The sequence below is a fragment of the Malaclemys terrapin genome, chromosome 20 (genome assembly GCF_027887155.1).
Source record: "Malaclemys terrapin pileata isolate rMalTer1 chromosome 20, rMalTer1.hap1, whole genome shotgun sequence".
NCBI classification, from domain to species: Eukaryota; Metazoa; Chordata; order Testudines; family Emydidae; genus Malaclemys; species Malaclemys terrapin.
In genome coordinates, this window is record NC_071524.1 from 15,458,962 (window position 1) to 15,486,732 (window position 27,771).

Here is a 27,771-nt window from a genome sequence, read left to right on the forward strand (position 1 = left end):
CATGGGACAGATGGATTTTATTGAAACGCAGGCCCAGCAAGTGGTTTCCTTTTTCAAGAGGAAGGAGATGAAGCGCGTTTAGTGCTACGGGACCTACCCCTGCCCTCCCCACCCGTGCGCACACACTGGTTTTCCTACTCCAGTCCCAATTTACTCATGAGACATAACTGCAGCATTACAAATAAAAACAAAACAACCACCAGCTGTTCTGGAGAAAAAAAGAAAAGCAGCAACCCCCCCTCCCACCCCCCGAACTCTGTACAAGGACACGTTGAACCAGGCTCTGGTCCACTGCTAAAAAGGCCCCGGCCCTAAGGCTCCAGCAGCTTGCCCAGGAAGCGCAAGTTGAGGATCTTCAGCTGCTCCTCCAAGTCCATGCGGACGATGCCGTCCTCTCCGTCAATGCTCAAGAGGACGCCCGTTGCCTCCCGGTCCTCCCCCAGGATCACCTTCACCTGGAGAAAGCAAGCACAGGAGCTTGAGGGACAAGGGGATTATGCTTCTGCTAGATTCGATGGAGGAAGTCAGAACGGATTGTGTCTACTGTGAGGTAAGAGGGGCATGGCTTGGAAACAGGACTGGCTGGACAGGGTCAGTAAGTTCCTATCTAGGATCTTTATCTGGCTGCCCCTAAGTGTATTTATCTTTCCAATCCCCTGGGACATAGGGCAGCACTGTAGTCTCCAGAGGTAGAAAATGCTAAAAGAAAGCTAGCTATTATTATTATCCCCATTGTACAGATTGGGGAAACTGAGGCCCAGACAGTCAAAGTGATTTGCCCAAGTGAAAACTGAACCCAGCTCTCCAGAATCCCAGACTAGCCTCCTAACCACTGGACCATCCTTCCTCTCTAGGCATACGAACAACCCACCGCACCACATGTATTACTCAGTACAATCCTGATAGGCTAAAGGCTGGTGGAGATAAGTGAAGCGTTCAGATAAGCAAGGGAGCCAGTCGGGTAGCTCAAGGTTGGAGGAGACCCTAAGAACAGACAGCAAGGTGGTCTCAGAGAAAGCAGGCAGTCTCCATTTCCGTGTCTAGTCTATTTAGACTGGAAGCTCTTCAGGACAGGGCTGGTCTCTTACTCCGTGTCTGGGCAGCGCCTGGCACGATGGGCACTCAGTCTCAGTCGGAACATTAATATTCATGATCTCTGCAGCTTGGAAAGACCGGCTGCGTCAGAACGAAGTTTGACCATCACACCTATTAAACCTGGCCATTCTGAGTGCATGCTAGAACTTTAACTCCCTATTCGTCGCGACGGGGGGCCCAGACGAGCATAACTGGCAAGGGAACTGTTCTTTCTTTCTGGTGGTGCCCACAGCATGCCAGGCATTCCCAAGCAGAGAAGACAGCTTGCTCCCAGCCCCACGGAGCTCACAGTCTAAAAACTTCTCCATGGATGATTATATTGCAGGAGCACCTAGAAGCCGCAGACATGGACCCATTGTGCCAGGCCCTGTACAGGAAGAATAAAACCTCCTGGGTGACCTTGGGAAATTCATTCTCCCCAACACCCTCCTGTGCCTCAGTTTCCCCATCGGGAAAACTGGCACGATGACTCTGACCTCCTTTGTAAAGCGCTTTGAGGTCTGCTGATGGAAAGCACTAGGTAAGAGCAAGGGATGATTGTTATAACTGCTTGAATGGGGACTGTTTTCGTGGGACATACTGCAACTAACTGAGGGACAATTCCCTCCCCTTGTACTCCTAACAATCTAGGTCCAGGGCTACTGCCTGCTTGGTTTGTACAGCAGCACAGTGGGCCCCCACGGCCGGCCCACAGACAGTCCCGCACCAACCAGGAACAAATTACTCTTAATCAAGACCCAACACAGACCTACAGAACCAGGTTCTATGTAGGACACTATAATCCAACTACCGGAGAGGCTAGAGATGCGATTTGATCCGAGCGGCCAGACAGATGGGTTGGCGTTAACGTACCTTATTGTTTTTGGTCGGTATGACGGGCTCCAGGTGCTCACTCGAAATGCTGACCACCTTCTCGCTGTCCTTCAGGTAGACTGAACACATTCCGCCCTGATGGGAGAAGACAGCCTGGTCAGGCGCCAACACCAAGCCAAAGGGCTTCAGAGGCCACGTGCTCTTTCAAACCCGTTTGCAGAGCACGCCTGAGCTCAAACGCAAAGCCGAGAATTCATCTCTTCCCACCCCGGGATGCGAACCCTCCGGAATTCCAGGAAGGTTCCAACGGATCCCCAAGAAACTCTGTTCCCCCCTCAATAGCCACTTAGACTGCAAGGGCATGTCTGATTGCAGCATGGGTGGGCTTTGATCTAGCTCACGCAAGTAAATAAACAGTTGTGTACACACATCAGCACAGTATTCAGCAAGGGGTATCCCCCCCAAGTACATGCCCAAGCTGCTAGCACGTCGATACTGCTGTTACCCGCACACAGGCGTGCCGCAGAAAGGTGAACACAAGAGCCTTCTCCTCTGCGGCTTGTGGTGTCAATGGCCTTCGCGTGCGCACTTGCTGCTAACCGAGTGTGTTCTTACAACTCAACTTCCTCCCTTAACTTTTCCCTCCCCCCCTTGCAACTGGCCGCATTTGGTTATTCACCGCACCACGTGTTGGTCCCACTGTTCTCTATGTCCCTCGCTCCTATGCACTATCCTGCAAAATTCAAACCTGTTCACACCTGGCATCCCAAGCCTCTGTTTGTCAGAAGCTGGGAGGATGGATCACTTGATGATCGCCTGTTCTGTTCATTCCCTCTGGGGCACCTGGCGTTGGCCACTGTCGGCAGACAGGATACTGGGCTAGATGGACCTTTGACCTGACCCAGTATGGCCGTTCTTATCTACCTTATGTATGCATGGGGGAGGGATAAACATTAGAGGACGGACGCTGGACCCAATACAGCCGTGCATGCAGGCAGTAGTTTGGTCTGACTTGAACTGGGTCTCTTCACACACACCCACTTCCCAGCACCTGCACGATCCAGACCTAGAAGCTACAATACCCTGAATTAGATCAGACGGAGAATTCAGAAGTGACGGCGGCCTGAGTTCTTGCTCCGCCGCTCCATGCAGGGCTGTTCTCTACAGCAATATTCTCCAGGCTTCTCCTAGTCTTAATTAAAGAGGCCCCAGGGGTTGCCCCCAGGATGACAATTCCATAGCACTAATTCTCACTGTCAGGATGGCTTTCCTTGGTGTCTAGCCAGCGTTTGATTAATTTCACCCTTAATTATTTCATCCTCTTCGTTAGTAATTACACCCATTGGATCCTCCCTTATGCCCCATCTGGTTGCCCCCCCGTCCCCACAGCACGAAAGCAGCGCTCTCCCCTCTACGCACCGTCACGCTGCGGATGACTCCCGTCTGCCCCACCACCTGGCTGTCCACATAAGTGTCTCGAACTTTGACCTGGATGTCGGTGGTGACCCAGTCGCTGGAGTTCTGTTCGATGCCGGAGCCGGGGGTGTGAGGGTTGTAACCTCCTGGAGAAGGAGCCCCCGGCGTCATGGGGCTGTAGCCCACTGGGCTAGGACTGGGGCTGGCCTGTGAGGAAGAAGCCACATAGAGTTAGAGGTCTCTGCTCTCCGACATTAGCCCCTCACGGCCACAGCAGGATTTCCCGCTGGAATGGGGCCACCCTGGATCTGGCAAAGCCAACTACAATTTGCGGCTCGGCCTGACATTTTACACATTCAGGAGCTTGGACGGTACCTGATACGCCATGGGCGACGGGGTCGGGTGGTAACTGGCTGGCGAGTGGGTGTTCTGGTAGCCGACGGGGCTAGGCGCCACCTGGTGGTAACTCTGAGGGCTGGGGCTTGGCTGATAGGAGCCCTGAGGCGACGGAACAGCATACGGAGAAAACTGGTCGGTGTTGTACCTGCAATGAGAAGAGACGGGCAGTGAAGGGGGGGGTAGGAATAGAAGTAGGAACCCGGCAGGGCTCCACTCCGTGTCCTCCTGCCCTGCGAGAGGCTCTCCCCCACATCCCTCCAGGGGCATGCGCACTCACATGGCTGGGGTGCCCGGCGTCTGCGGATTGTACGGCGGATTGACCTGCGGAGACGACGGGTCGGGGTAGCCGGGAGTCTGGGGGTTGGGGGTCCCCCCGTAGCCTTGCGGAGAGGGCGTGGGCTCATCATCGAAACCGTATTCGAACTCCTCATCCGCCCTGGGGAGGAGAACGCATCATTCACACGGCACGTGGGAGACACAATGACGTCTGCAGTCCACCCATCATCTCCCCGTGTAATCCCCCCCATCAGTTCTCTACTCTCCAGCAGAGGGCGCCACACACCCATCCAATCAGAGTTCCCTTTGAGCTCCTGACACATGAAGCCCCCCAACCGAGCCCCCTCTCCCATAGCCCCCCCATCATGCCACACACCTCTGCCCCCTAGTGGCTGACCGTGTCAAAGCTACCCCCACCCCGTCCCAGACTAGCGCAAGAGACACAAACCTGGAGGGCGTATTGGGGTTGTTGGGGTCCCAAGCCCCACTCTGTGCAGGCGTCCGGCTCCCGTCGTGCAGCGGCGTCTGGGAACCGTAGTGCGGGGTCCTGCTCCCTGAAAGAGTCCAGCGCGCGCCTGGTTAGCACCATGTCAGGACAGCAGAGATGGGGAGTGGCCAGGCCCTACGTCATCCCACCCCCCCGCCGGGATCTGGGGGGAGAGGCGCTGGTCTCCCCCATTACCCAGCCATCAGGTGGGGCAAGGAGTGCTGTGCACGAACCAGGACGGAGTGTGTCGACTGCAAGGCTGGACGGCTTACTCCACCCTGTTCCCGGGGAGCCCCCTACCATCCTCCTCCGACCCGGGGCCCAATTCCCCCGGCCCCCGCGGCAGCAGGCTCAGCTCACTCACCGTCGTGCAGCGGCGTCTGTGATCCGTACATGGGGGTGCGGGAGCCGGAGCCGTACATGGGGGTCTGCGAGCCGTACATGGGGGTGCGGCCGTAGGCGGAGGTCATGCCGCCAGGTCTCCTCGAACCCCTGCCAGCGAGAGAGGAGTTGCTGTACACTAGTGGCGGGCAGAGCGAGCCAGAGGGCCTCAGGTGCAAGGGCAGGTGCAAACTGTGCCGAGCCGCTGGGCACTGAACCAAGCCCAGTTTCCCACCAGGGGCACCACCCACCAGGCTGGTTTAGCCAGGGTCCTAGAGGTTAGCAGCTCCGTAGTCCAGGAGCCAGCCCAGGTCCCCTGCTCCCCTTCCAACTGGGGGAGACGTGGGGATCTCCTCTGCCCCCAGCCTGGTCGGCATTCGCTTCGACCATGGTGCCGGGCTGCCAGCCTCCATTCTGGGCTTGATCTGGGCCCCACATAAGACAAGCCTATAGCACAGTTCCCCAACTGTGGGACTCTCAGCTGACCTCCAAGGAGCCTGAGTCACGGACCAGGACCCAGAGCCGGACTCGTTGCCAGGGGATGTTGTGAAGGCCAGAAGTATCACTGGGTTCAAAAAAGAATGAGATGGAGGATCGGTCCATGAATGGCTATTACCCAAGATGCTCAGGGACACAACTCCATGCTCCGTGTGTCCCTAAGCTGGGCCTGGACCACAGGGGATGGATCCCTCGATAATTGCCCTGGTCTGGTTTTCCCTCTGAAGCATCTGGCTTTTGCCCAGTATCCTGTCTTCCCACAGTGGCCAGAATGACCATTGGTCTGACCCAGTACGGCCATTCTTATGTTCTTTCTAGGTGCCCCAGTCACAGACCAGGCCCCCAGTGCGCCAGGCGCTGTACAAACACAGGAGCACAGTCATTGGGGCAGCTGCCTGGGCCAGAGCCGATCCCAGCAGCCCAGCATTGCGGCTTGCTGGCGGTGGCACCCCAGCCGGGGCTCCCCCGCCCGCCGCACTTACACGGTCGTGAGGCGCTGGCGATCCACTGAGATGGTCTGGCAGGTGGAATGGAGTTCCACGCGGGCCGTGGACTCCGTGGCATCCTTCACCACGCCGATGTAGCCTGCAAGGAACAAGGCCTCAGCTCTCCGAGCCTGACGCAGCTCCTAGAGATCTTAAGTGTACGCTCCAGGGGGGCGCCCAGCCTGAGCGTCACCAAGGGCCGCCTGGAAAACGGGCCGGGGCCAGCAGGGGATTCACACCTGCGGGCTTCCCAAAGCCAAGCGCACGGGGCCAGAGCACCAGCTGGAATCCAGAGCTCCCCTGCTCTGTGCTAAGAACCTGCTGGGAGCTCAGGTCGACTCGGTCCTCATTCGACAGATACAGGGAGGGGACAGCCACGGCTGGGTTTGAACTTTGGAGCTCACCTTAGGGACGGCCTGGTATGGCAGGGACAGGTGGGCTGTCCACTAACAGCAGAGACACAGCTCCCTCTCAGGCATGGGAGCAAAACCCGTAAGTACTGACTCCCTGCTCTAACCACTAGACCCCACCACCCTCCCACAGCCAGGAATAGAACCCAGGAGCTTCCCCCCTACCCCCTGGCTCCAACCACTAGACCGCGCTCCCTGCAAGGTGACATGCTGCCCCTGGGAATCCCTCACCGCTTGACAGTCCCGTCCCCACCCCACACATACATTCTAATGGAACAGACCTGCCAGATACCTCCCAGCCCCTTCCTGCCCTGCTACAAAAGGGAGAGGACCGGCCCCGGCCAGCAACTGGCCCATTACCTTTGTAGGGTCCCTGGGAGATCCGGACCGTCTGCCCAATCAGGTCGTTGTCCCTGCGCCCGCGGCCTCGGCTCATCCCGCCCCCGCCGAAGCCACCTCGCTGACCTGTGGAGGGGGGCAGAGATCAGAGCGGGACAGTGCCCCCAGGGCTGCAGCCTCACGTCACCCCAGCGTTACCTACCCCCCACCGCGCCATATGGGACCGTAGGTCACTGTAGTGCTGGGCCAGCCGGGGGGGCGCTACAAACACCGGGGGTGAGCCAGAGCCTACAGAAATCCCCAAACCGAGACCCAGCCCCACAGGACACCCACCTGCCGCGCTGGGATGCATAGGGCTGCTGATCCGAGGACTCATGGGGGCAAAGCCTCCGACGGTGAAGTTGGTGACGTCCCGGGGCTGCAAGAGGGAAAACGCGTGAGAGCAGGAAGGGGAACCCTCTCGTGGGGGAGGGAAAGTCCCTCTGGGGCCCTGAGAGGAAACCTGGTGATGAACCAAGGAGGAGCCAGGGTGACACAAGGGGGCGCTATGTTCCCCCAGAACCAATGAGGAGGGAGTAGATCCATGCCCTGGGAAGGGAAGTGTGGACACATTGTCCACCCCGCCCACAGGAGGCTCTGGCTCCGCCCCACCCCATCAGCTCCCCCAAGGCAAATCAGCCTGCAGCTTTCTTTCCCCTTCTGTAGGCAAAGATCTCAAAGCACTTCCCTAACTCACCTCCTAACCTCCTTCCTTACCTCACCCCCAGTCTACCCGGGGAGAGACTCACAGGGTCACACACGAGTCCTGCTTCCCAGGGCCATACTCTAGCCACTAGACAACACTGTCTCCGGGGGCTGCTGATTCACATTTCAGGGCATGGAACATTTGCCAGCTGGGAATCTGGAAGAAATCCACTCCTCCCAATGCAACCACATTGGGTATGTCTTCCTTTGAGCCACCCAGAAGCTGCTGACTGGAGACAGGAACTAGGCAGCCTGACCCAGCCTCATGGGGACGGGGAGGCAGATCCGGGACAGACAGGCTCAGGCAAGTCCCACCAGTCACGCTAGCTATGGGGAGGCCCCGGGCGTCTCCCTAGGCGACTTACCTTCGAGCCCCCAGCCAGCACCAGGTGGCGAGTCTTACACACAAACATGCCCCCGTTCTCCACCAGCTTCTTGCAGTGCAGGAACCCAAAGCCGCGGAAGAGGTGTCTGATCTCCCCCTCGCGACCCTGGGGAAGGAGAAGCAGGGAGGAGAGTTATTCCAGGGACCCCCTCGAACCCGGGCACGCTGGGGCTGCATCCAGAGACCAGCCGCAAGGCAGGGAGGCCAAATTCACAGCCTCCCGGGGGCAGGGCACATCACGGAGTAAAGAGACAGCTGAAGCTCCCAGTCCCCAGAGCCTGCACCTCGGCACCGAGGAGAGAGCCCCTCACCCACCACTGCAATGCAGCCACCGCTGGAATCCAATGCGGCATCTGTTCAAAGCTGCTCAGAAAGGGATTAGGACAGGAAGTGAAGAACAAAGCTGAACCCAGTTGCAACAGGAACCCAAGAATGAGGGGGAAATTAACAGAGTTGAAACATGGCCACAACTCTGAGCATAAACGTGAAAATTGCCATGGGGTCTTTAAGGTCCCCCAAGGTCAGGGCGTTTATTTACTGAGATAATGCTTCCAGTTGCATGCCACCCCACAGGGGGCTCATGGCAAGCCCCACGCAGGGGTCAGCAGTGATCCCAAGGGAAGACAGCACCCTGAGCGAGTTGCCGGTTCTCCCCCCGTCTCACTCCCTTCAAGTACCAACCCAGCCCAGCTCCAGGTGCAAGTGCGCCATCAGAGGTGGCATGATCTCCCAACAGGGCACTGGCCTCCGCTCGCTGGGACACGGGGGAGTGCAGACGAGATCTTACGCTCTTCACCCCACCTCCACACCACAAGCCCATGGCCTGCCTAGCTGGAGCCACCACCACCCCTCACCGAGTGCGGCCCGTCGATGACTTTAACGATGTCCTTGACGTGGATATTGTTCTGCTCCGAGTCCAGGGCCACGGCAAAGCGATTGTCCTTCTTCCGCGTCACAGCCTGATGCCTGACCGTCACCACTTTGCCGTACATGTTCAGGACCTGCACGGGGATGGGGAGGGAAGAGCGGGGAATCAGCATAGCTGGGGGCAGGAAGGACATTTCCCCTTAGGTCAGACCGGCAGAGACCCAGGGGGCTTTTCACCTTCCTCTGCGGCATGGGACCAGGGTCACTTGCTAGTTTGAACTGGAGTAAGTGGTGGGTTCTCTGGAACCTGAAGTCTTTAAATCAAGACTTTTGGCCTTACAGTCTCTGAATCTATGAGACTGGCTTAGAGGCACTGCCAAGAGTCCTATGGGGGGGTTTCTGCCCAAGACCCCAAAACAACCCACCAGCCCAGACGGGACCATTGATTCTGTAGTCTGACCTCCTGTGTAGCACAGAGAAAAGAACCCAGGCAGTTAGGGGGCGGGGGGAGGGGGAGGGGGGGGGAATTCAGCAGCCCCTCCTCATCAGGCCTGGAAGCAAAGCAGCCGGGTCAGACCACCAAGCAGAACGGGGAATTCCGGCCTCGAGCCAGGCAGAGGCTGTGGCCGAACCATTTCGATCCCATTAACCCTCACGCTGAACAACACTTGCGGGTGAGAAGCCAAACGCCGAAGGGATCAGAAAGGAATTCTCCTTCCCAGCAGCTCAGCTGACGGGGTGCGCACTGCTGGGAGGGATCGGGCATGGGCCCACGGCAGAGGTAGGGTGCCAGACTGCCCAGACCTTTGGTCTGATCCAGGGCGAACGCCAGGTTTCTGCTGCTGCAGAACCTACCTACAGAGAAGCCAGCGCCTCCCCACGCAAAGGTTCCGAGCTGCCTCCATAGCGCTCCAGTGAGACAGTTCGGTGCCCAACGCCGGGAGAGCAACGCGCACGCACCTGGAAGGTCTCCCGCTCCAGGCGGACGATAACCCCGACGGTCTGGGGATCCAGCTGGACCAGCTCGCCCCACTCGTGCTGCCCGCCCACGTCCACGCCGGAGGCCGTCTCGGAGCAGAGCTGCAGGTCCCGAGGCAGCACCTTGAGCTGGAAGAGGGGAAGCGAGTGAGCAAGCAGCCCCGGGGAGGGGACGGGAAGAGGGAAGCGCCCGGAGCTCCGCCGCCGCCCCGCTCACCTCGTGCATGGTGAGGTCCGAGAAGAGGATGACGAAGTTCTCCTCCACCCGCACAATCAGCCCCGTGTCGCCCTCGAAGCGCCCGGCGATCACCTTGACGTGGTCTCCCATCTTGAAGTACTTGCGCAACTCCTGAGCCGGGAACTCCAGCATGTCCTGGGCGGAGGGGGAACTGGGTCAGGGCGGGAGGCAGGAGACGGACAGGAGGGGGGTGATAGCAGGATGCAGGCACTGCCTGTTGCAGGGCTCACAGCTCTATTGTTTTACGTTCCTGGGCTAATCCTGGAGCCCGGGACCACAGACACAGCATCCAGGAACGCACAGATCCAAGAGGCCTGGGGCCTCTATAGGTACAGCCAGGTACACACACCCCCTGCCAAGCCTGCACTTGGTCTCCCCCATCGCACTTGGTCTCCCCCATCCTCCTTGGCAGCCAAAGGGCCTGGATGCAAGCCCACCCCATACCTTGAGATCCTCGTGCTTCGGCATGATGGTGATCTTGTTGCCGTCCACGCTCAGGATCTTGCCCTGCAGGTTGATTAGCTCCCCCTCGCACACCTCCACGTTGTCGCCAGGCTGGAAGTTGTGTTCCCGTTCCTTCCCTGCCCAACGGAGAGCACCGTGACTCGCGGGGAGGGCGCCGCTCCCAGGCAGCGGCAGCCCCACACACGCCTAAAGCACGGCCCCCTGTGGATTCAGGGGCAAGACGGAGACCAACCCCCCCCATCGATCCACTCGGGCTAGACGGACTCCCCGCTGCGCATGAGTCATTTCCACGTACCTGTGCTTTCGGTAACCACCTCCAGATCGATGCCTTCCGGCTGGTCCTCGAACTTCTCCAGCTCAGACAGGGTGGGCTTCACCCCCTCCGTGATCTGGCAGCCGGGGGACAAAAGCGGAGAGATTTCAGGGAGGGGGAGGGGAGAGAGAAACCCAAATGGAGTCTGCAGAGCTTCCCTCCAACCTGAGGTTGCCCGCTGCCAGGGGCCAGGCTCCCTGCCTTGCCGCGCAACAGGAGACGAGAGCAGGGCTTTGCTCCAGGGATGGGTTCATCTCAATCTCCATAGGGGAGTCTGGCATGCAAAGGACACGCCCAGATGGGGATCTTGCTGTCCGCCGCCCCCCTCTCCAAATACACATACAACACCCCTCAACATGCAGATGGGGATTTCAGCAACCCGTCCCAACACCCAGACATCCAAATGGGGATTCCACACCCACCCCATCATGTGCCCAGAGGGGGACCCCACAGAGTTCACAATAGGGATGTTGAAAATTTCCCATCAGAATTGGGTTTGGGTTTTGGCGGGGTTATAAACAGAAAATTGGGTTTCCGACTAAACAGAGGTTTCTGTGCGATGTGCCTGCGTTCCATGGGAAGTTTCGATTTTTCCATCAAAAACCAAGCGTCCAAAATCGAAGTATTTCAATTCGGATGTGCTGCCGCAGTGCCTCATGGGAGATGTAGTTCAGGTAACACCTTCCGATTCTCTTCTATGGACCAGGCTCTCCAGCTGGACTACATCTCCCATGATGCACAGAGGCCATGGACCCCTTATGGTGTGCCTCCAAGAGGGGAGGTCATGGTGCCTCATGGGAGATGTAGTCTAAGCAAGAAGGCCGGCTCATAGTGGAAAATGGGAGCACGAGGTGCCAGAACTACAACTCCCATGAGGCACCACAACATTTCCAGACCAGAACTTTTTTGATTTTTGCCAAAAAAAATTAAATTTTCTGAGGGTGGGGGGAACCCCAAAATCCTCATTTTCTGACCCGCCCTAACCTACGCCTTGACAAATCTGGTTCCTGCTCCAACTCAGAGCCCCACCTTGACAAGAGCCCCCCGGCACAGAGCCACAGATACTCACCACAGCCGACATGGCAAAGCTCTTGAAGAGGAAGCCCTTGCGACTGTAACGATTGCCTTCGAAGATGAGGAAATCGCCATCGGAAGCAACATCTCCCCCCAAGGACCTAGAGCAGGGGCGGGGGGGGAGCATTAGGGGGTCAGGCACCCACAGCGGCATCCTTCTCAGAAGAGGGCAGGCTGTTTCATAACAGGACTGTGGAGCTGCAGGGAATGGTGGCTCTACCTCTATTGCCCCCGGAGGTCAGGACTCCAGGATTAGGTCTCTCACCAGCAGCTGTCTGGATTGCCAGTTTGGGGCAAATCCACCCTGGGAGAGGGTCTGACTGCCCTTCCTATGCCTCAGAGCCCCTCGCCACTGAAGGAGCCCAAGTCCCAGTGTGTCTGTGGATGGAGCTGGAGGAAGTCGTGATGGAAGGATGACAAATCATCACCATCTCTATCCACCTATGACCCAGGGACCCTGCAATGCCAACTGGCAGAGGGCACAGGGCGTGCAGAGGGTCTTACAGAGATCCCTTGAGTCAGATAGCTGCATAATAGTTCCCCAAAGGGTGGCATGTGAGGTGTCTACCAAGAGCCAGTTGCCCACTGGTCACTATAATCACTGCAAAATATACGTATGGATAATATTTAAGGAGCTATGTATCGATACTGAATGTTGTGCTCTTCAGGTCTTGCAGTTAAGGAAAGTCACCAGAAGGTGACTACCTCAGATATGTTCCTCTCAGGCAGGAGGTAACAGATGCCTATCTCCCTGTCCAGTCGTGTGTGTATCAGGTGTTGTATGCCTATCTGCAGACCGGCCCAGGGGCGAATTGAGAGATTGCAGAATCTACAGGAAGAAACAAACCGGCAGGGGCTGGGGGTCCTGTTTATGGATAAAGACAAAGGATTGATCTGGGATAGCTTGGGAGTCCACTGAATCCTTCAACTAGGAGGCAAACTGAGAGCGTGTGTGTCAGGAAGGAAAGGTCACAGCTAGCCAGACAAAAGCCTGGTGGGGATTTGAGGAGAGCAACATTCTACAAAACACGAGAGGGTCGTCTTCATTTAGTCTGAGCTCCAGGAGGCATGTGATGATTTTATTTTCTTTGTCACCATCTGTTTCCAGTTCTTCTCCTTGCTACTACTTAATCTCCGTGCTTCGTTAAAGACACTCAGATGTCACTATAAACCCATCTAAGTGCCACGGCGGACACAGACGCTGCGTCCTCGCGCTGAGGGCATGCTGCCCATCCCGGATCATCCCCAGCAAGAAACCAGCCGCTTACCGGATCTTTTCAGCGTCAAACAGCCGCTGGGGGGGTCTCTTAAACTTCTTCCGCTTGGCGAACCAGTCCTTCTGCAATTCAAAGGGGGGAGGGGGAACCAGTCACCACTGGGCCTGGGCGGGTCAGGCATCCCCACCAGACTGTATGGGCGGGGTACCGAATGCCATCAACAGACCCTCTGGAAAGGCATTCGCCCGCCTCTCGGGGGGGATAACAGAAGGGCCCTGCTTATCATGGGCTGTGAGAGAAAGAACCTGCCCCTCCTAGGGCAGTACAGCGAGGTGCACCGGAGTAAGCACTTTACAGTGGAGAAATGCGTCCCACCGTCATCAGCTGGGTAACTAAGGGGACACAGACATGCCAACATACCACCACTGCCAAAGCTGGGGCACCAGGGCATTAACAGCCTTGAAGCGTCAATGGGGACAAACTCTTCCCTCTCAGTGCACTCAGCAGAAAAGAGCTCAGGGAATCCTGCCTGTCAACATACCAGGCTCATGCGAGCTTTGATCCGGTCAAAATCGATCCGCGGGATCATCTTCAGAGAGATCTGGTTCTGGCTTGGCTCAACGTAATCCACCTGGAAGGGAAGACGACATGAGCTCAGGAGAGGAGGGGGCAGCGTCACGGAGACGCCAGCCACAGCCCATCTCACTTGCAGCAGCAGGACAGGAAAACAGTGGGGGCTCCTCCGGTGTCCAGTGTCACGCTAGCAAGGGACAGAGCAGAAATCGAACCCACCCCTATTGCAATCTCTGGCCCCCACTCCCACCCTTAGCAAGGCCCAGGATTCCCAACACCCAGCTCCCGCTCCATTGAAGACAACGCTCCCGGACTCCGAAAACAGCCTGCCCCAGCGCAGAGTCTTAAAGGTACACCTGAACGCCAGCTGCCCAAGCCCCAACCCTCTGTTCTGAGCCAGCCAGCACCCCGGCCCGTACCTGAGCAATGTCGTCCTTGTAAATGCCTCTCTTGAGCCGGACCCAGGACTTGGGCTTCAGGTTGGTCACCTCCTTCACCACCTTCAGCACGTCTGTCATCTCCTTGATGGGCACCATCTGCTGGTTCCAGTAGCCCATCCGCAGGTTGCCCACGCCCTCAATGGCCTGCTTCACGTGGGTCTGCTTGTAGGCTTCCACGTAGATGTAGCCCTTCACATGCTCGGGGGCCACCACAGACTTGATCTGCAGGGGCTGCAGGTGGGCAGGGAGGGAAGTTCCGTGAGATATGGGGGCTGGCCTCAGGCACGCTCCAGCCTAGCCAATCCCCCCTTCAACAGATCAACAGGCTCACGTCAGGATCTGCCTGACCCTCTCCCATCTCTCAACAAGTGGTCAACAGCGCTAAGCCACCCCACAAAGTTGAATTGAGTTGGGGGCCCAGGGGACTCCTGCCCTCCATCCTTACCGTGTCTGTGAACTGGTAGGCGATGAACTTCCTCATCAGGGCTATGGCTGTGGCACGTTCCTCTCCGATCTGGGGACAGAGGAGAAGAGAGGCCACGGTGAGAGGAATCTATAGCTAGAGAGATGCCCTCGCGCCCCAACTCAGAGAGAGGTGGCGTTCATGGCTAATGAAAACCCAGCCACGGGGCAGCTGGAGCTCGTGATTCAGGGTTTAGAGGTGTTTCAATAGCATCCTCCCCTGGCTGGAACATACCTTACACTTCACAGTCCAGAGGTTGGGATCCCTGAGTGGAAGAAAAAGAAAAACAAACAAACAAAAAAGGCTGTTAGCAAAATAACCTTTGTTATGTATGACGCGGGCAGACCAGGTGCCAACTCATGCCAGAGCCCCAGGCCAATTCACTTGTGTATTAGTATAGATCAAAGTGGTTGCTAAAGGTATAAGAGTGTAGTTGGTGTTTAAACTTCATGAAAACTAACGGGGTGTTACTTGCATTTTCACTTATCTGCATCCCATCATCATATAGCAGCAAACATGTACACTGCGTATACCCCTCTAACTAAATGGAATGCAAGTGAAGAACTTCAACAGAAAAAAGTGCTCATTTCAAAGCAAGCGTTCATTGTGGGTGATGATCGGAGATCAAAGACTCAAAATGCATTCCTCGCTCTCCGTCAGCAAAGGAAAAGCCCCTGTGGGTAGTGACACTATCAGCTTGTTTTCTGTGAGAAGCAGCGGTGTGTGTGGATTCAAGGAAAGTTCCTGGATCTCTGGACTCTTACAGGAAAGTGCACCAGATGCAAAGGGGCGATCCCCAGAGACAATCTAGCTACCCTGAAAAGACTGTGGGGAAACTGGCAGTTTATTACATCACTGCCACCATTTGGAATTACAAACTAACTCACCTGTGCACATATTTTTCCTGCTTTAACTTCTCAGTAACTCATTTCCTTTCCTTAGCTAATAAACATTTGGTTCGTTTACTATAGACTTGGCTGCCAGCCTTGTCTTTGATGTACCATCTGGAGTACCAGTTGATAGGGGGTCTCTTGGGACTGGAAACAACCTAAATGTGATGTGGTTTTTGGTGTAAGAAACCATTTTATCACAATGCCCAGTTTGTCTGTGTCGCAAGATAGCCTGGAGAGTCCAAGGGGACGGGCTGTGACTCCATGGTAAGACTGGGGTAGCGTCCTGGAGTTCACATTTGTCACTAGCTTGATGAAAGCTAATTACAGAACACACCATCAGTTTGCGGTATCTGTCCTGTTTTCGGATAGTCTGCCCTCAGGTAGGCACTCACGGACGTGAGCCACTCCAGACAGTGTGATACCTGGTGCCACAACCCATGCCTCCCTCTCCTCTGTGTCCCTTTGTCCACCACTCCTGGCCTGATGCCACAGCCCGTTCCCTGCTCTACCCTTCATGCACCCTGGTCTTGGATGACCTTCCGTCCCCCCTCCACGAGGTGCATGTTCTCCCGGGCAGAAGGGCCTTACTTGACACCGGGCAGTAACTGCTGCTGCGTGATGTCATCCGAAAGCTCGTCAGAGCCGCCGTACACCCTGCAAGGGAAACAGAAGGGGTGGGGGAGAAACGTCAGCACGAGCTGGTGGTTGTGACAGCAACGATTCCGAGAGTCCAGGGCAGTCGGCCACTCCGTGCACACACCAGGGAGGAGGGGAATTATCTGCATCTGTCCAGAACCAAGCTAGGAGAACGGACGCACTAGAACCAGCCAGTACTTGGCTACATTCAGGAGACCAGCCCCTTCCCGCAGTCAGACCAGCCGAAGCACTAGTTGGGTCAGTTACACACCAGGGGAATCAGGCAGAGCCTTTGCAGGGCTCATCTCTAAACACCCCAGGCCCTGAAGGAAACGGAGAGGGTCCTGCTATTTCCTAGGGATCCGAGTGGCACTGACAGCCTCTGTCTGCTCCTGCTGTCCAGTCCCTTTCCAGGCTGCAAGGACTGGGGTGGGGGAAGAACCTGGCTTCCAGGCCCGTGAGGACTGGGGTCGGGAAGAGCCCAGCTTAACTGTGGAGATCATGGAATCAAAGGCCTACCTTTCCCATGGGGACAGCAAGAAGGAATCGGAGGCCCACGGGGAAAGAGCCAGTGACCCTGGTGACTGGAGGATCTTGGGGAAGGGCATAAGGGAGAGATGACACCACCCATCCACCCCCCCCCCCACACACACACACACACTCACTCTGCCCTGGGGGCTGGGCACTCACGTTTCTCCCACGGAGGACTTGGCGTATTTCTTCATGTAATATTCGCCCAGCTCCTCTTCGCGCTGGTCCCTGCGGAGAGACAGCGAAGGAGGAGGTGTGAGGGATCGGACTGGACCGACGCAGGCCACAGCCCTGCTGGCGGCGCAGAGACCCCTCCCAGGCCATGGGGTGACTGAGCTCACAGAGACAAGGGGAGCGACTCGGCGCTCCTTTCCCCAACCAAGATCGCAGAGCAACAAGTCACCAGGGAGCAACACAGGGGCTCTGGGCTCATGCCGTTGGTTGAGCTGAGGCTGGTATAGGATATAGCCAGGTCTCCCCGGGTTAACAGAGCATACGGCACAGACACCGCTGCCCTCTGCTGGGCACGCGCAGTTCTTTAGGGCGCCCCTAGTGGAGATTTTTTTCCAGCTCCACCGGACAGGCCCCTGTGCCCGGAAGCGAAGGCCCCAAGTCCTATTCCCCACCATGTGTTTACACTGGACACCAACACGTGCAACGTCATAGGCAGCAACCTCATCCCGCTCTCTGGTCCCCGGCTGCCGCGTCCCGTTCCCCGCCCCCGAGCACAGGATAACATCACCTCCAAAGGTTCTGCAGCCTCCGGGCCCCAGAGCGATCCTCGTCCAGAACCACATTATCAATGTTGGAGGCTGCAAGAGACGCAGCGGTTAAATAGCCCCCACGCCTAGCACCGCCGGGGGAGGGGAGAGCCCTGGAAATGGTCCACCACGTGGCCAACCGCCCAAAGGGCGGTCGATCAGCGAAGCAAAGGTGAGGACGGGACGGGACGGGACAGCGAGAAGCAACATTCAGCCGACTCCACCGACTGTTTCCTCGTGGCTGGAGCACAAGCGAGGCAGCGAACGGGGCGCTCGCGTTGGGAAGAGGGATCCCGCACGCGGTGGGCTTGACTCGGTTTCACCGATCTAGGCAGCACCTCTTCCTCTGCCACAGCTAGAACCAGGCCGCTACAGGGCGAGAGAGCCTACGCGAGGCAGCTTCTGTGACCACTATAGGAGACAGCAAACCCACTGCCCCTCTCCGATTAGCCCCTCCTCCCCCACCGCCCCCCCAGCCTGCTCTATTGCTGCACCGGCCAGAACAGCAACTGAGCCAAGGGTCGGATACTTTCTCCAGCATCGCTCCTGGGGCCCACCCAGCTGAAAGGAAGCGGAAAAGACAAGGCAGCACCGGGAAGGGGCGGGAGAGGGCTGTGAAGAGGCAGGGGCTGGAATGAAAAACGGGCTTACCTTCAATTTCTTCTGCTCAGGAGGCAGAGGTGGTGGTGGAGGGCGGACAGTATGAGCCAAATAATAGCATCAAAACCAACCACAGGGTGAATGGGGAACATAAAACCGGAAGGAACAAAATTAAGATGTGGCACAAACCAAGCAGGTGCGAATGAAATGCACGTAAATAAAAAAAAAAAAACAAGCACGAGGGGGAGACGGGGAGAGCGCTGGCAAGATGGGTAGGCTGCCACGGTAAAGAATTTCAGTGTCTGATGGCCTGGGTTATGTGGGACGTGCTAATACTCGATAATCCCTAGCTCTCACATAGTGCTTTTCATCAGATCGCAAAGCTCTTCACAAAGCAGGTCAGTTTGGTTACCCCCATTTTACAGATGGGGAAACTGAGGCATAGAGGAGGGAGGCAATTAGCCCAAGGACACCCAGCAGAGCCAGGACTAGAACCCAGGTCTCCTAAGGCCCGGTCGGGTTCTCTCTCCATTAGACATGGCCCTGTTCCAAATCTGACATCTATGGAATGAATTGTTGGCCCTGATCGCCCGTCCACAACAAGTCAAACCTCACAGCTTCAGAGTGGCTGCCTCAGCATTTTGCTGGGATCCCCAGGAGGTACCACTGACCCTGACCTGCGCCCCGTGACCTGAGTGCCGCCGGCGACGTGCGGCACTGCTCGCCAGCCTGATGCTGGCAAATCAACGGGAGCATTCGGTTCACTAGGTAGGCAATGAACCCACAATCAACACCACCACCAAACAGGGGACCAGCCAGAGAATGGCATGTCTGCCCTGGGTGGGACCCCCACCCTGGGGTGTCTCTTTGAATCCAGCCTGGGGCAGCAGAGATAGGGGCGTCACCATCCTGCCACCCTTGTTTGGTGACTAAGGGCCTCACTCTAATCCCCAGGGGACGGGCACCCGCCAAAATCGTCCCTCTCATAGCTGATCTCCTTGTCGGAGCCTCAGCAGACAGGCCAAGCCCCAGACTCTCCTCCCCCACACTAGAGGCTGTCGCATCAGGGCGTCTTTCACTAGCAGCAGTCACCCTTAAACTGGAACCCCCTCCGCCCCCAAGGGAAAGCCTCTTCCCGGAGATGCCACCTGACCCAGTCCAGCCCCAGAGAGCCGAGGCAGACAAGCGGAGCCGCAGGCAGACCCCACAGTGTTCCCACGGGGGGCAGGAAACAACTGACTGATCCAGAGAGCAGAGCCCTTTTACCCCCAAGCCAGCCGATTCGGTTTGAAAAAAAGCAGATAAGGAGACTGTGGGGAGATGAAGGAACTACAGCCCTAATTGGCATCACGTAGATAGGCCATTAAGCACCTGGATACACACAGCTCTCGGCATGATATGGATTCTAGCAGGTATGTTAGCACTGCAGCAAATCACTGTTTCATTCAGCAAAAAACATATCTAGAAACGTACTAAACTAGTTCAAAATGTTGCAAGCTTGTTTCTGGTAGACATTTGGCCAGTTTTCAAAAATTCTCCTGGATGTCTTTCATCCACACACACCTTCCTGAAGTCTTCTGGGTTTGGAACATTTGGGACAAAAATTTTCAATCGGGGGGGGGGAAAAAAAAAAATCGACCTGCTGGTCAGTCTAAGTGGCTTTTCGAGTGATCAGTTCTGACGGGTCAGCTTAATCACACATGGGGGGTTATGTCTCCAGAACCAATGGGGCAGGGGATTTTTTGCTGAAAGTTTTTGTGTCAAAAACAAAACTATTTTTCTGAAATTTCTAGTGAAAAAAAAGTTGGATCGACACAAGAGACACTTCTGTAGTTTTCCAAACTTTCCAGAAGAACATGAGACTGGGTCAGACCAGGGGTCCATCTAGCCCAGTATTCTGTCTTCCAACAGTGGCCAGTGCCAGGTGCCCCAGAGGGAATGAACAGAACAGGTGATCATCAAGTGATCCATCCCCTGTCATCCATTCCCAGATTCTGGCAAAACTTCCACAACGTTTTCTGGCCCCAATTTGGAGCAACATTCTACTTTGAAGAGGGGCTTAAAAAAAAAAAAAAAAAAAAACCCTAACTAAAGCAAACTCAGCATCTGAGAGACCCCCTGTCACTCCATGGTTACTCACGCTGCCAGGCTCAAACATTCACACTAAGATCGGCCAAACTTCTTCACTTGTGCACTATTATGAATTGTGTGTATTGCTGTAATGCCTCGGACCCTCAGTCACGGACCAGAAATCCTGTTGTGTTGGCTGCTGTACATTTTTATTGCTATTAGGCATATTACGGTGGGCCTAGGACCCCTAGTCATAGCCCAGGACCCCATTGTGCCAGGTGCTGTACAAAGAACAAAAAGATGATGCCTGACCCGAAGATAAAAATTCTGTCCTCAGTTCCACTTATGCAACCTCACTGGCTCTGTGGAATTCGGCTCTGCGATCACAGCTCGGTTATCAATCATTTTGATGATACACGAGCCAGACTAGAAACCGGCTCCTTCTCTCGGAGCTGTGCTGGCTTCTCCAGAGCGAGCCGGGGCAAGTAGTAGCCAAAATTTTATTTATGTCCCTAAATTTAGCAGAGAGGATTCTCAGCGCACAGGGAGCAGATGCAGGGAGCAGCCACTTTCCTGATAAATCTACACCTACAACTTTATGGGCCATCACGAGTACAGGGTTAACACCTCTTCTGGGACCTGCTGAAGCTGCTACTGCAGTGGCACCTCCTACATAAAGCCCCCAATCTTCTGCCAGAACGTTAGTACAACTTCGGCAAGTGATCTTAAAAGGCAAATTAGGCAGCGTATTGCCAGCTCCCCTCTCCCTCCGCCTAATCTCAGGAGAGCTGTGAGCTGGAGCTAATCGAGAGCGCCGAAACCCACACGGCATCACATTTCTATGGACTGACAACCGTCATCGCGCCGTACAGAGGAAGATTAGAGTCCCTGCTGTTTTAGGTGAGGGGAAACTGAGGCACGGGGAGGGGAAGTGACTTCCTAACATAGCAACTCAGTGACAGGGCTGAGAATAGAGCCCAGAAGTCCTGCTCCCAGCACCTCTGTGTACACCCCTCCCAGACCTAGGGCTAGCTGACTCCATAACCACTAGACCACCCTGTCTTTTGGAAAGGCAGCAGAGAGGGAAGATTTCCCCTCTGACGGGGAGGGGACATGTCAGGAACCGGGCAGCAGATCAGCCTTTAAGTGACAGATAGAAATCTGGGGCTTTCCAGCTGTGATGGGATTTGAAGGCTCCTCTCCCGCCGGCCGCAGGGATCAGTTTACAGGGCTCTGCTTGCCAACATTCCTGCCTCCCTCCCTCCCTCCGCACGGGCCCCGCAGCTCTTCCTCAGCAAAAGGAAAATCAAAAGGAGTAAAACGATGTTCTCCACCGTTCGCTGATGGGGAGGAGCATGCAGAGGAGTGACACAATAAGGAGCAAAGCAACGGCACTGGGGTTGGGGGGAGACAGACAGGATGTCCTGCAACATCCCATCCCCAAAGCTCCCTGGTCAGTCTCATCCCACAGGGCTTGCAATCCAGCTTGAGAGGGGGCTGGTCCCTGGCTAAACAGCAGCCACTCCCCCTGGGAAACAGGAGCATTACCCTCAACTAGCAGATGGGGAACCCAGGAACATCACACCTGGAATGTCTATACTGGAGAGTCCTGCTAACACCCCATCCTGCCTCGCACCGGGGAGGCTAAAGAGCAGACCCCTATTTCCCCCAGAGCTAGCTGAAAACGGGGGACATGCCCCGGGGGTTGCACTGAATCCCCAGCCGATCCTCCCGAGGAGGGCACAGCCTTACCTTTCTCCAGAATGTCCTCCGCGCCGTCCTCCCACTGGTCCTCGTCTTCGTATTCATCGTCCACATCTGCGGGAAAGACAGCGAAAGGGAGACTTGCTCAGTTAAGCAGGCTCCAGGAAACAGCTGGCCAGAGATGGGATGGGATGGGATGGCCCAGAAGCTGCCTGAAGGAAACTGAAGCCGCTTTGTGATCACTGGCCTGACACATAGGAAGGCAGAGCGAAATTGGACCAAAATTCCTGACGCCCTCAGCCTGGGGGGAATCCCTGTGGACTACGCACAGGCAGACAAGAGATCCAGTCCACAGCAGCCATGTCCTGGGTAACCCATCACCACCTGACATGCTTTCCCAGAAGATAGGAAAGTATTTTATGCCCATTTTAAAGCAGGGGAAATCGAGGCCCAGAGAAGGAAAGTGATTTGATCCCAAGGTCACCCAGCAATTGAATGGAAGGGCTGGAAATAAGGGGTCCTGATCCCCCATTCCCCTGCTCTAATGTCGAGACCACACTCCCCGGCTAGAGCCAGGAATAGACCCCAGAAGTCCTGACTCCCAGCTCCCTCTATTCCTACCCATCACACTGCACAAGCATCCCTGGGGGCCTCAGAGTAACACACACACACACACACACACGCAGCCCTGGAGGTTCCTTACCGGCTTCATCCAAGATGAACCCTCCATGTCTGGGCTTCTTTGCCGGACGATCATCATCGTCCTCCTCTTCCTCCTCATCGTAGTCTTCTTCCTCCTCCTCTTCCTCCTCCTCAGCCTCCTCCTTCTCGCTGCCCGCGACACTGGCACGCTCCTCCTCCGCCTGGGAATTGCAGAGGGAAGCTGATCAGATGCAGAGCCCATGCCAGCCCTGGACTCACCGGGTGGATCTCCCAGGAACGGGTCCATCCCCCCTTTAGAGCTTTCCCCATGAGAACCAGCATGCAGGGCCTGTGAGGAAGTGGAGGGGCGGTAAGGGTAAGCCTTGCTTCCCACCCCCGCCTTGCAATCTGCCTCCCCCAGCCATGGAGTCGGCACCCCCAGAGCAGAGTTCCGTCTCCAGGGTCTATTCAGCCCATGACCACTCTGCCGAGAACGGCCCGGAGAAGGACAATTGGGCAGGTGATTTGTGACATGGACACCTGTCCTCTTGGACTGACATGTGTCAAACTCACTTCAAACAGACCACTGGCCAAACCCCAGGTGGCAGTTTACTTCTGTTACCAAAAGGGGTTAGATCGGAACTGGTGACCTGTGGCTCCTGGAGCGCGCTTCACCTGTGGCTCTCAAAAGTGCTTTAAGAAAAGGGGTAGAGAAGTATCATTTTCATCCTTCCACATATGGGGAAACTGAGGCACAGAGCGGCAGTGACTTGCCTCAAGTCACACAACATAGCTAGGAATAAAACCCAGGTGTCCTGACTCCCGGTGCAGTGTCCTAGCCAAGTTCCAGTCCCCTGAGCCACTCAGTCCCTACCCTGCTTCTTCGGTTTTCGGTGCGTTTTTTGTTTTTTAATGACAGACTAGAGTAACATTTGGGACATGCTACATTTCAAGTGGGTATAAACTCCAACCCCCTTTCCCCCCTCAAAAACACATTCCTTTAGGCAGTGGCCACATCTCTCCCTCAGCCTCACCTCGTTCTCTACCTCTTCCGCCTCGCTGCTCCGCTCACTCTCATCCTCGGAGAAGTTGCTGTCTTCGCTATCCGACATCTTGGCAGGGCTCCTGGGTTCTAAGGGGATGGAATTTCCTCCTGAGAAATACCTACGAACACAGGGGATGCTCTCAAAGAAGGGACCTAAACGGACTTCACGATTTCTACTGCGCCTTCCATCCAGAAATCTGAGATCTGTATAGGCACCAATGAGTCCACCCAATTACCCCTGCAAGGCACCTAGTAGTCCCGTTTTATAGATGGGCAAACTAAGGCACATTCAGGTGAAAGCGATCAAGGCCTGGTCTACACGGGGGGAGGGAGAAAATCGATCTAAGTTACGCAACTTCAGCTACCTGAATAACGTACGTAGATCTACTCACCGCGGTGTCTTCACTGCGGTAAGTTGACGGCTGATGCTCTCCTGTCGACTCCACCTCTCGCCCCGGTGGAGTACCGGAGTCGACGGGAGAGCGCTCGGCCCCTGCTGGATCGATCGCTGCCTGTCAATCCAGCGGGTAGCGTAGACAAGGCCTTACTCAAGATCTACTAACTGTGAGTGTTTATAAAGCCTCCATCACTGGAATATCCAAGCCCCTTACAAATATCAATGGATTTGTCCTCTCAACACCCCAGGGAGGTAGGGAAATAGCATCCTCCCCATTTTACAGATGGGAAACTGAGGCACAGAGCAACCTTGGGCAGCTAGAGAGAAACACAGGGTCTGTATGTCCAGAAACATCCCCTCTTTATTCATCAGATCTAAGTCCTGTGCCTCGTGGTAGTTGAAACATGATCAAAAGGAAGCATCTGCCAAATGCTATAGACTCTTATTCTGTCAACTGAGGCAAGAGAGTGAATTAAAATTCACCGAGTAACTATTATAGGTATTACAGTAGCTCCCAGGAACCCTAGCAGGACCCCATTGTGCCAGAGGCTGTACATTTTAATTTCGATTAGGTGTCTTATGGTAACATCTAGGCACACCCTGTCACAGACCAGGACCCCATTACGCTAGGTGCTGTACAAACCCAGAACAAAAAGACAGTCCCTGCCCCGAAGAGCTGATAATTTAAGTATAAGACAAGAGATGGAGCCGGACAGGGGAGCACAAGCAAGCCATAGTTATTAATAGAATATACACAAAAGGACCCACCCATGCCGCAATCTGGCAGAAGCTGTAGTTTGCCTTTTAAAAAAAAAAAAAAGTTGTATTTTTTCCATCTATTTCCATTTTAATGTAAAGGTTCTGAAGTGCCGCTGAGTACGAAAGACTCGATCACATAGCGTCTAATTCTCTCACTGTGCTAGATGGTGGAAAGTTGAATAAATCTTGTTGCACATGATAACATGACTACCACTATAGCCTCCGTATAGGACTTCGGAAACCCGGCTTCCGTTCCTGGCTCTGCACCAGCCTACCTATGTATACTTATTAATGTCGCTTCAGGTCCCCAGCTGTAAAATGAGATGATACTTCCCTGCCGTGTGTGTGTGTGTGTGTGTGTGGCCAAAATATAGGGTGATGGGAGCCACATAAGTACCTTACAGACAGACAGACAGACACCCACACCTAGCCAAAGCCAGTGGGGCTTCATGAGGACACAGGGAATCACCCACTCAGGGCTCACCAGAGGATCAGTGGTTATGCACGCAATACTGCACAGACTTATAAGTATGTTTCACTTTTAGCATGTGAGCAGTTCCACTCCGTGATCCCACTGAAATTACATGCTTAAAAGCTAAGCACGGACAAAGTCTTTGCAAGACCTGATCCAAACTCACCGCAGTCAATGGACATAGCAGGCTTTGGAACAAGCCTCTAATGAAATTCTCAGTTCATATTGACTCAACATAACACCGCAAGATCAATATGAAGCACTACTGTAATTCAGAACCTTTCCTGATTTCTAAATCCAGTACAGCCTAGATTATCCAGCTTCCCTGGGGTGCACCAAATACATTTGGCTAAGCAAGGGAATTTTTCAATGTAATTAAATGACACTGGGGGACATGAGCCTGCGTCAGGTAACAGAAGTTATAACCTTTATTCAGTAGTTACGGCACATGCAGGTGTTTATTGATAAATAAGTCGTGTAACGTTTGCACAGCTCTTGCAAATTTTCAACAAGTTAGCTGCAGTGTTTTGTAAGGGGAAAACAATCTGATTTCCTTACAGGGAAGTCAGCAATTTTACTAGCTACTTCATATATTAGTATATTATTTGCAGTACAGTAACATTCAATGACCCCAGCCAGACCCCATCACGTAGAGCACTCTGCTCTGAAGGGATTACAGTCCATGTCCTGATCCTGCAAGTCACTCCACGCATGTAGGCCCAAGCCCACAAGGCAAAGCTTTCAGACCAGGGCCTATATTAAGGCAGGATGCAAGAAGGATCGCAACAGGCAATTGCAGGGAACGGTGAAGGGAAATTGAGGGGGATAGTGGTGAAAACATGTAGTCAAACATACCGTGCCACATGTTTAAAAGAGCCCCAAATACTTTACACACCAATACATCAGCTATACACACAAAGCACTTCACTCGCCAGTGAAATAGACCAATATGAGATGTGCCACACAGCAGCGCCACATAACACTTTAAGGCAGGAAGCGAAGAATAGCACTACGGCCAGTTGAAACCACAAGGTTGGTTTGTTTGTTTTTAAAGGAGGCAGACTATAACTACACAAGAAATGGCCAACACTCCAGTTACGAGGAGTGTTAGGATATGGCTGTTGTAGATAAGAAAACGGAAAAGAGAAAAATAATATGAAGATGGATAGAGTCAGATGAACTGGAAGAAAAAGGGATATACAGGTGGGAGATGGGGCAAGACTGCAGACAACTTTAAACTATAGGAATTTTAATTTATGTTTTTATTTTACTGTATTTCCCTGACACATATTCTACAGAATTTGTGAGGAAAGGGATTAAATGGCTCTGTTAGAATTACTTCACTACATAACCCAGAATTAGAGACAGTTAGAACAACCCAAAATATACTTGAACGCACACACAAGACCCTCCACAGTAGCGCCAAGAACCCCTCGCTTGACAACATTTTCTAGGGATGGCAGGTGGACCCCAGCACAAACGGCAGCTGTTTCACATTTCCTGCCGCAGGAAGGAGGTGGCCGAAAGATAGCCAGGAATCAGCTTACTTGCCTGCCCTAAAATTCCAAGGCCGGATGTGCACATGGAAGGGGAAGCCACCACTTTAGAATCTCCTAGGCAGGGACTAGAACTATTGACCTTCCCTGACAGGGAATCCTGAACAGGCCATATTCCAAATTACAGCCTCAAATGTCCTGTAACCCGATGGGAGCTAGAGGACAGCTGGGTGAGGAAGTGGGTCTTCCCAGCTCCCCCTGGATAGCAGCTTCCCAAGAGCAGGATTACCAGGTCCTGAAGTCCGACTTCTGAAACCTGCCTCCTTCCATGTACTTGGAGAGCAACCATTAGGGATTCCCCAGGCCGGAAATAGGAACCCTCTCCCACAACAGCAAGCCCAGCTCCCCCAGAGCTGGGATCAGATAGTGCAGGTCAGAGGGACCCAATCATCTGAGTCTTTTCAAGTCAAGGCCCAGGGTGGTGCGTGGGGAAGGCTGGGATCAGAGATCAAAGTCGGGGCTAGGTCAGAAGCAACCGATCACAAGTCAGCAGGTGTGTGCACAGGTGAGAGCTTTCCGGTCAAGGTGGGAGGGCTAGGGTCAGAGGTCACAGGTCAGGGAGTGCACGTAAGTGTGGGGAGGCTGTGGTCGGGGGTCCCAGGTCCGCCTGGGAGAGCTCAGGTGAGGGGGTCACAAGTCAGCGAGAGCACAGAGAGGTGGGGTGGGTGGGCCAGGGGTCAGAGGTCACAGGTCAGTGAGCAGACACAAAATCAGAGTGGGTCAGGGGTCATAGGTCACAGGTCAGGGAAGGAGGGCTGGGTCAGTGGGTGCACAGAAAGGTGGGGTGGCTGAGGTCAGAGGTCAGCACAGCAGGATCGGGGTCAGGGGTCACAGGTCAGTGAGGGGCTGGGGTCAGGGGTCACAGGTCAGGGGTCACAGGTCACCCCGACGCTCCCCTTGGCCCGCCCGGGGGTCAGGGCCCCTCACGCGCCCCCGGGGTCAGACGCTCTAGGCCGGGCTCTAGGCCGCAGCCAGCGGGAGCCGAGCCCCGCCCCCCCGCCTGGCCCCGCCCTCACCGGCCTGCGGGCTCCTCGGGCTGCTCCCGCGGCGGCTCCGCTCCCGGCTCCGGCCTCCGCAGCCCCCGCTCGCCCCGGCGCTGCTCCAGGCGGCGCCGCCCCCCAAACCTCGCGAGACCGGCCCGGGGAGTCACGTAGGAAACGGCCGCGCGTCACGTGGCGACGGAGGACGGGAGGGAGGCGGAAGCGCGGCCCAGTCACGTGAGGAGAGGCGGGCGAGCGTCACGTGCTGGGTGACAAACCGCGCCCTTCCTCCTCCCCCCCCCCTCCGGCGTGCGGGCGTCACGTGACGGGGGAGGCGGCAAAGGCTTGCTGTACGGTGTCCAGGAGGGG

At 55.4% G+C, this 27,771-nt stretch overlaps 1 protein-coding gene across 2 annotated transcripts; it reads right to left on the bottom strand.

The window, feature by feature from the left end:
- SUPT5H (SPT5 homolog, DSIF elongation factor subunit) lies at positions 1-27,760 on the bottom strand. 2 transcript variants are annotated; one of them, XM_054009822.1, is made up of 30 exons: positions 27,439-27,760; positions 23,228-23,357; positions 22,255-22,414; positions 21,600-21,665; positions 17,829-17,840; positions 17,159-17,228; positions 16,576-16,644; positions 15,838-15,903; positions 14,591-14,621; positions 14,339-14,407; positions 13,873-14,124; positions 13,422-13,511; positions 12,932-13,002; positions 11,659-11,764; positions 10,572-10,665; positions 10,256-10,392; positions 9,791-9,946; positions 9,556-9,702; positions 8,583-8,729; positions 7,709-7,834; positions 6,933-7,017; positions 6,621-6,725; positions 5,848-5,950; positions 4,851-4,978; positions 4,448-4,553; positions 4,001-4,159; positions 3,700-3,868; positions 3,328-3,531; positions 1,948-2,043; positions 1-455 (listed from the first exon to the last, which is right to left on the bottom strand). In XM_054009822.1, the coding sequence occupies exons 2-30, from the start codon at positions 23,303-23,305 to the stop codon at positions 312-314; spliced, it is 3,246 nt and encodes a 1,081-aa protein (XP_053865797.1). In that variant the 5' UTR covers positions 23,306-23,357; positions 27,439-27,760; the 3' UTR covers positions 1-311. The 2 variants fall into 2 exon arrangements, with proteins under 2 accessions (XP_053865797.1, XP_053865798.1); XM_054009823.1 differs by lacking the exon at positions 17,829-17,840.
- Positions 27,761-27,771: the final 11 nt, after the last annotated feature.

What these genes read in the sequence shown, in the direction of transcription:
- SUPT5H (XM_054009822.1), bottom strand. Translation starts at nt 23,305, where the DNA reads ATGTCGGATAGCGAAGACAGCAACTTCTCCGAGGATGAGAGTGAGCGG. An exon ending in TCAAAGCTCGCATGAGCCTG is followed by an intron (nt 13,003 to 13,421) that starts GTATGTTGACAG and finishes TTTGAATTGCAG; the next exon opens with AAGGACTGGTTCGCCAAGCG. An exon ending in GAGTCATCCGCAGCGTGACG is followed by an intron (nt 2,044 to 3,327) that starts GTGCGTAGAGGG and finishes TTCTCCCATCAG; the next exon opens with GGCGGAATGTGTTCAGTCTA.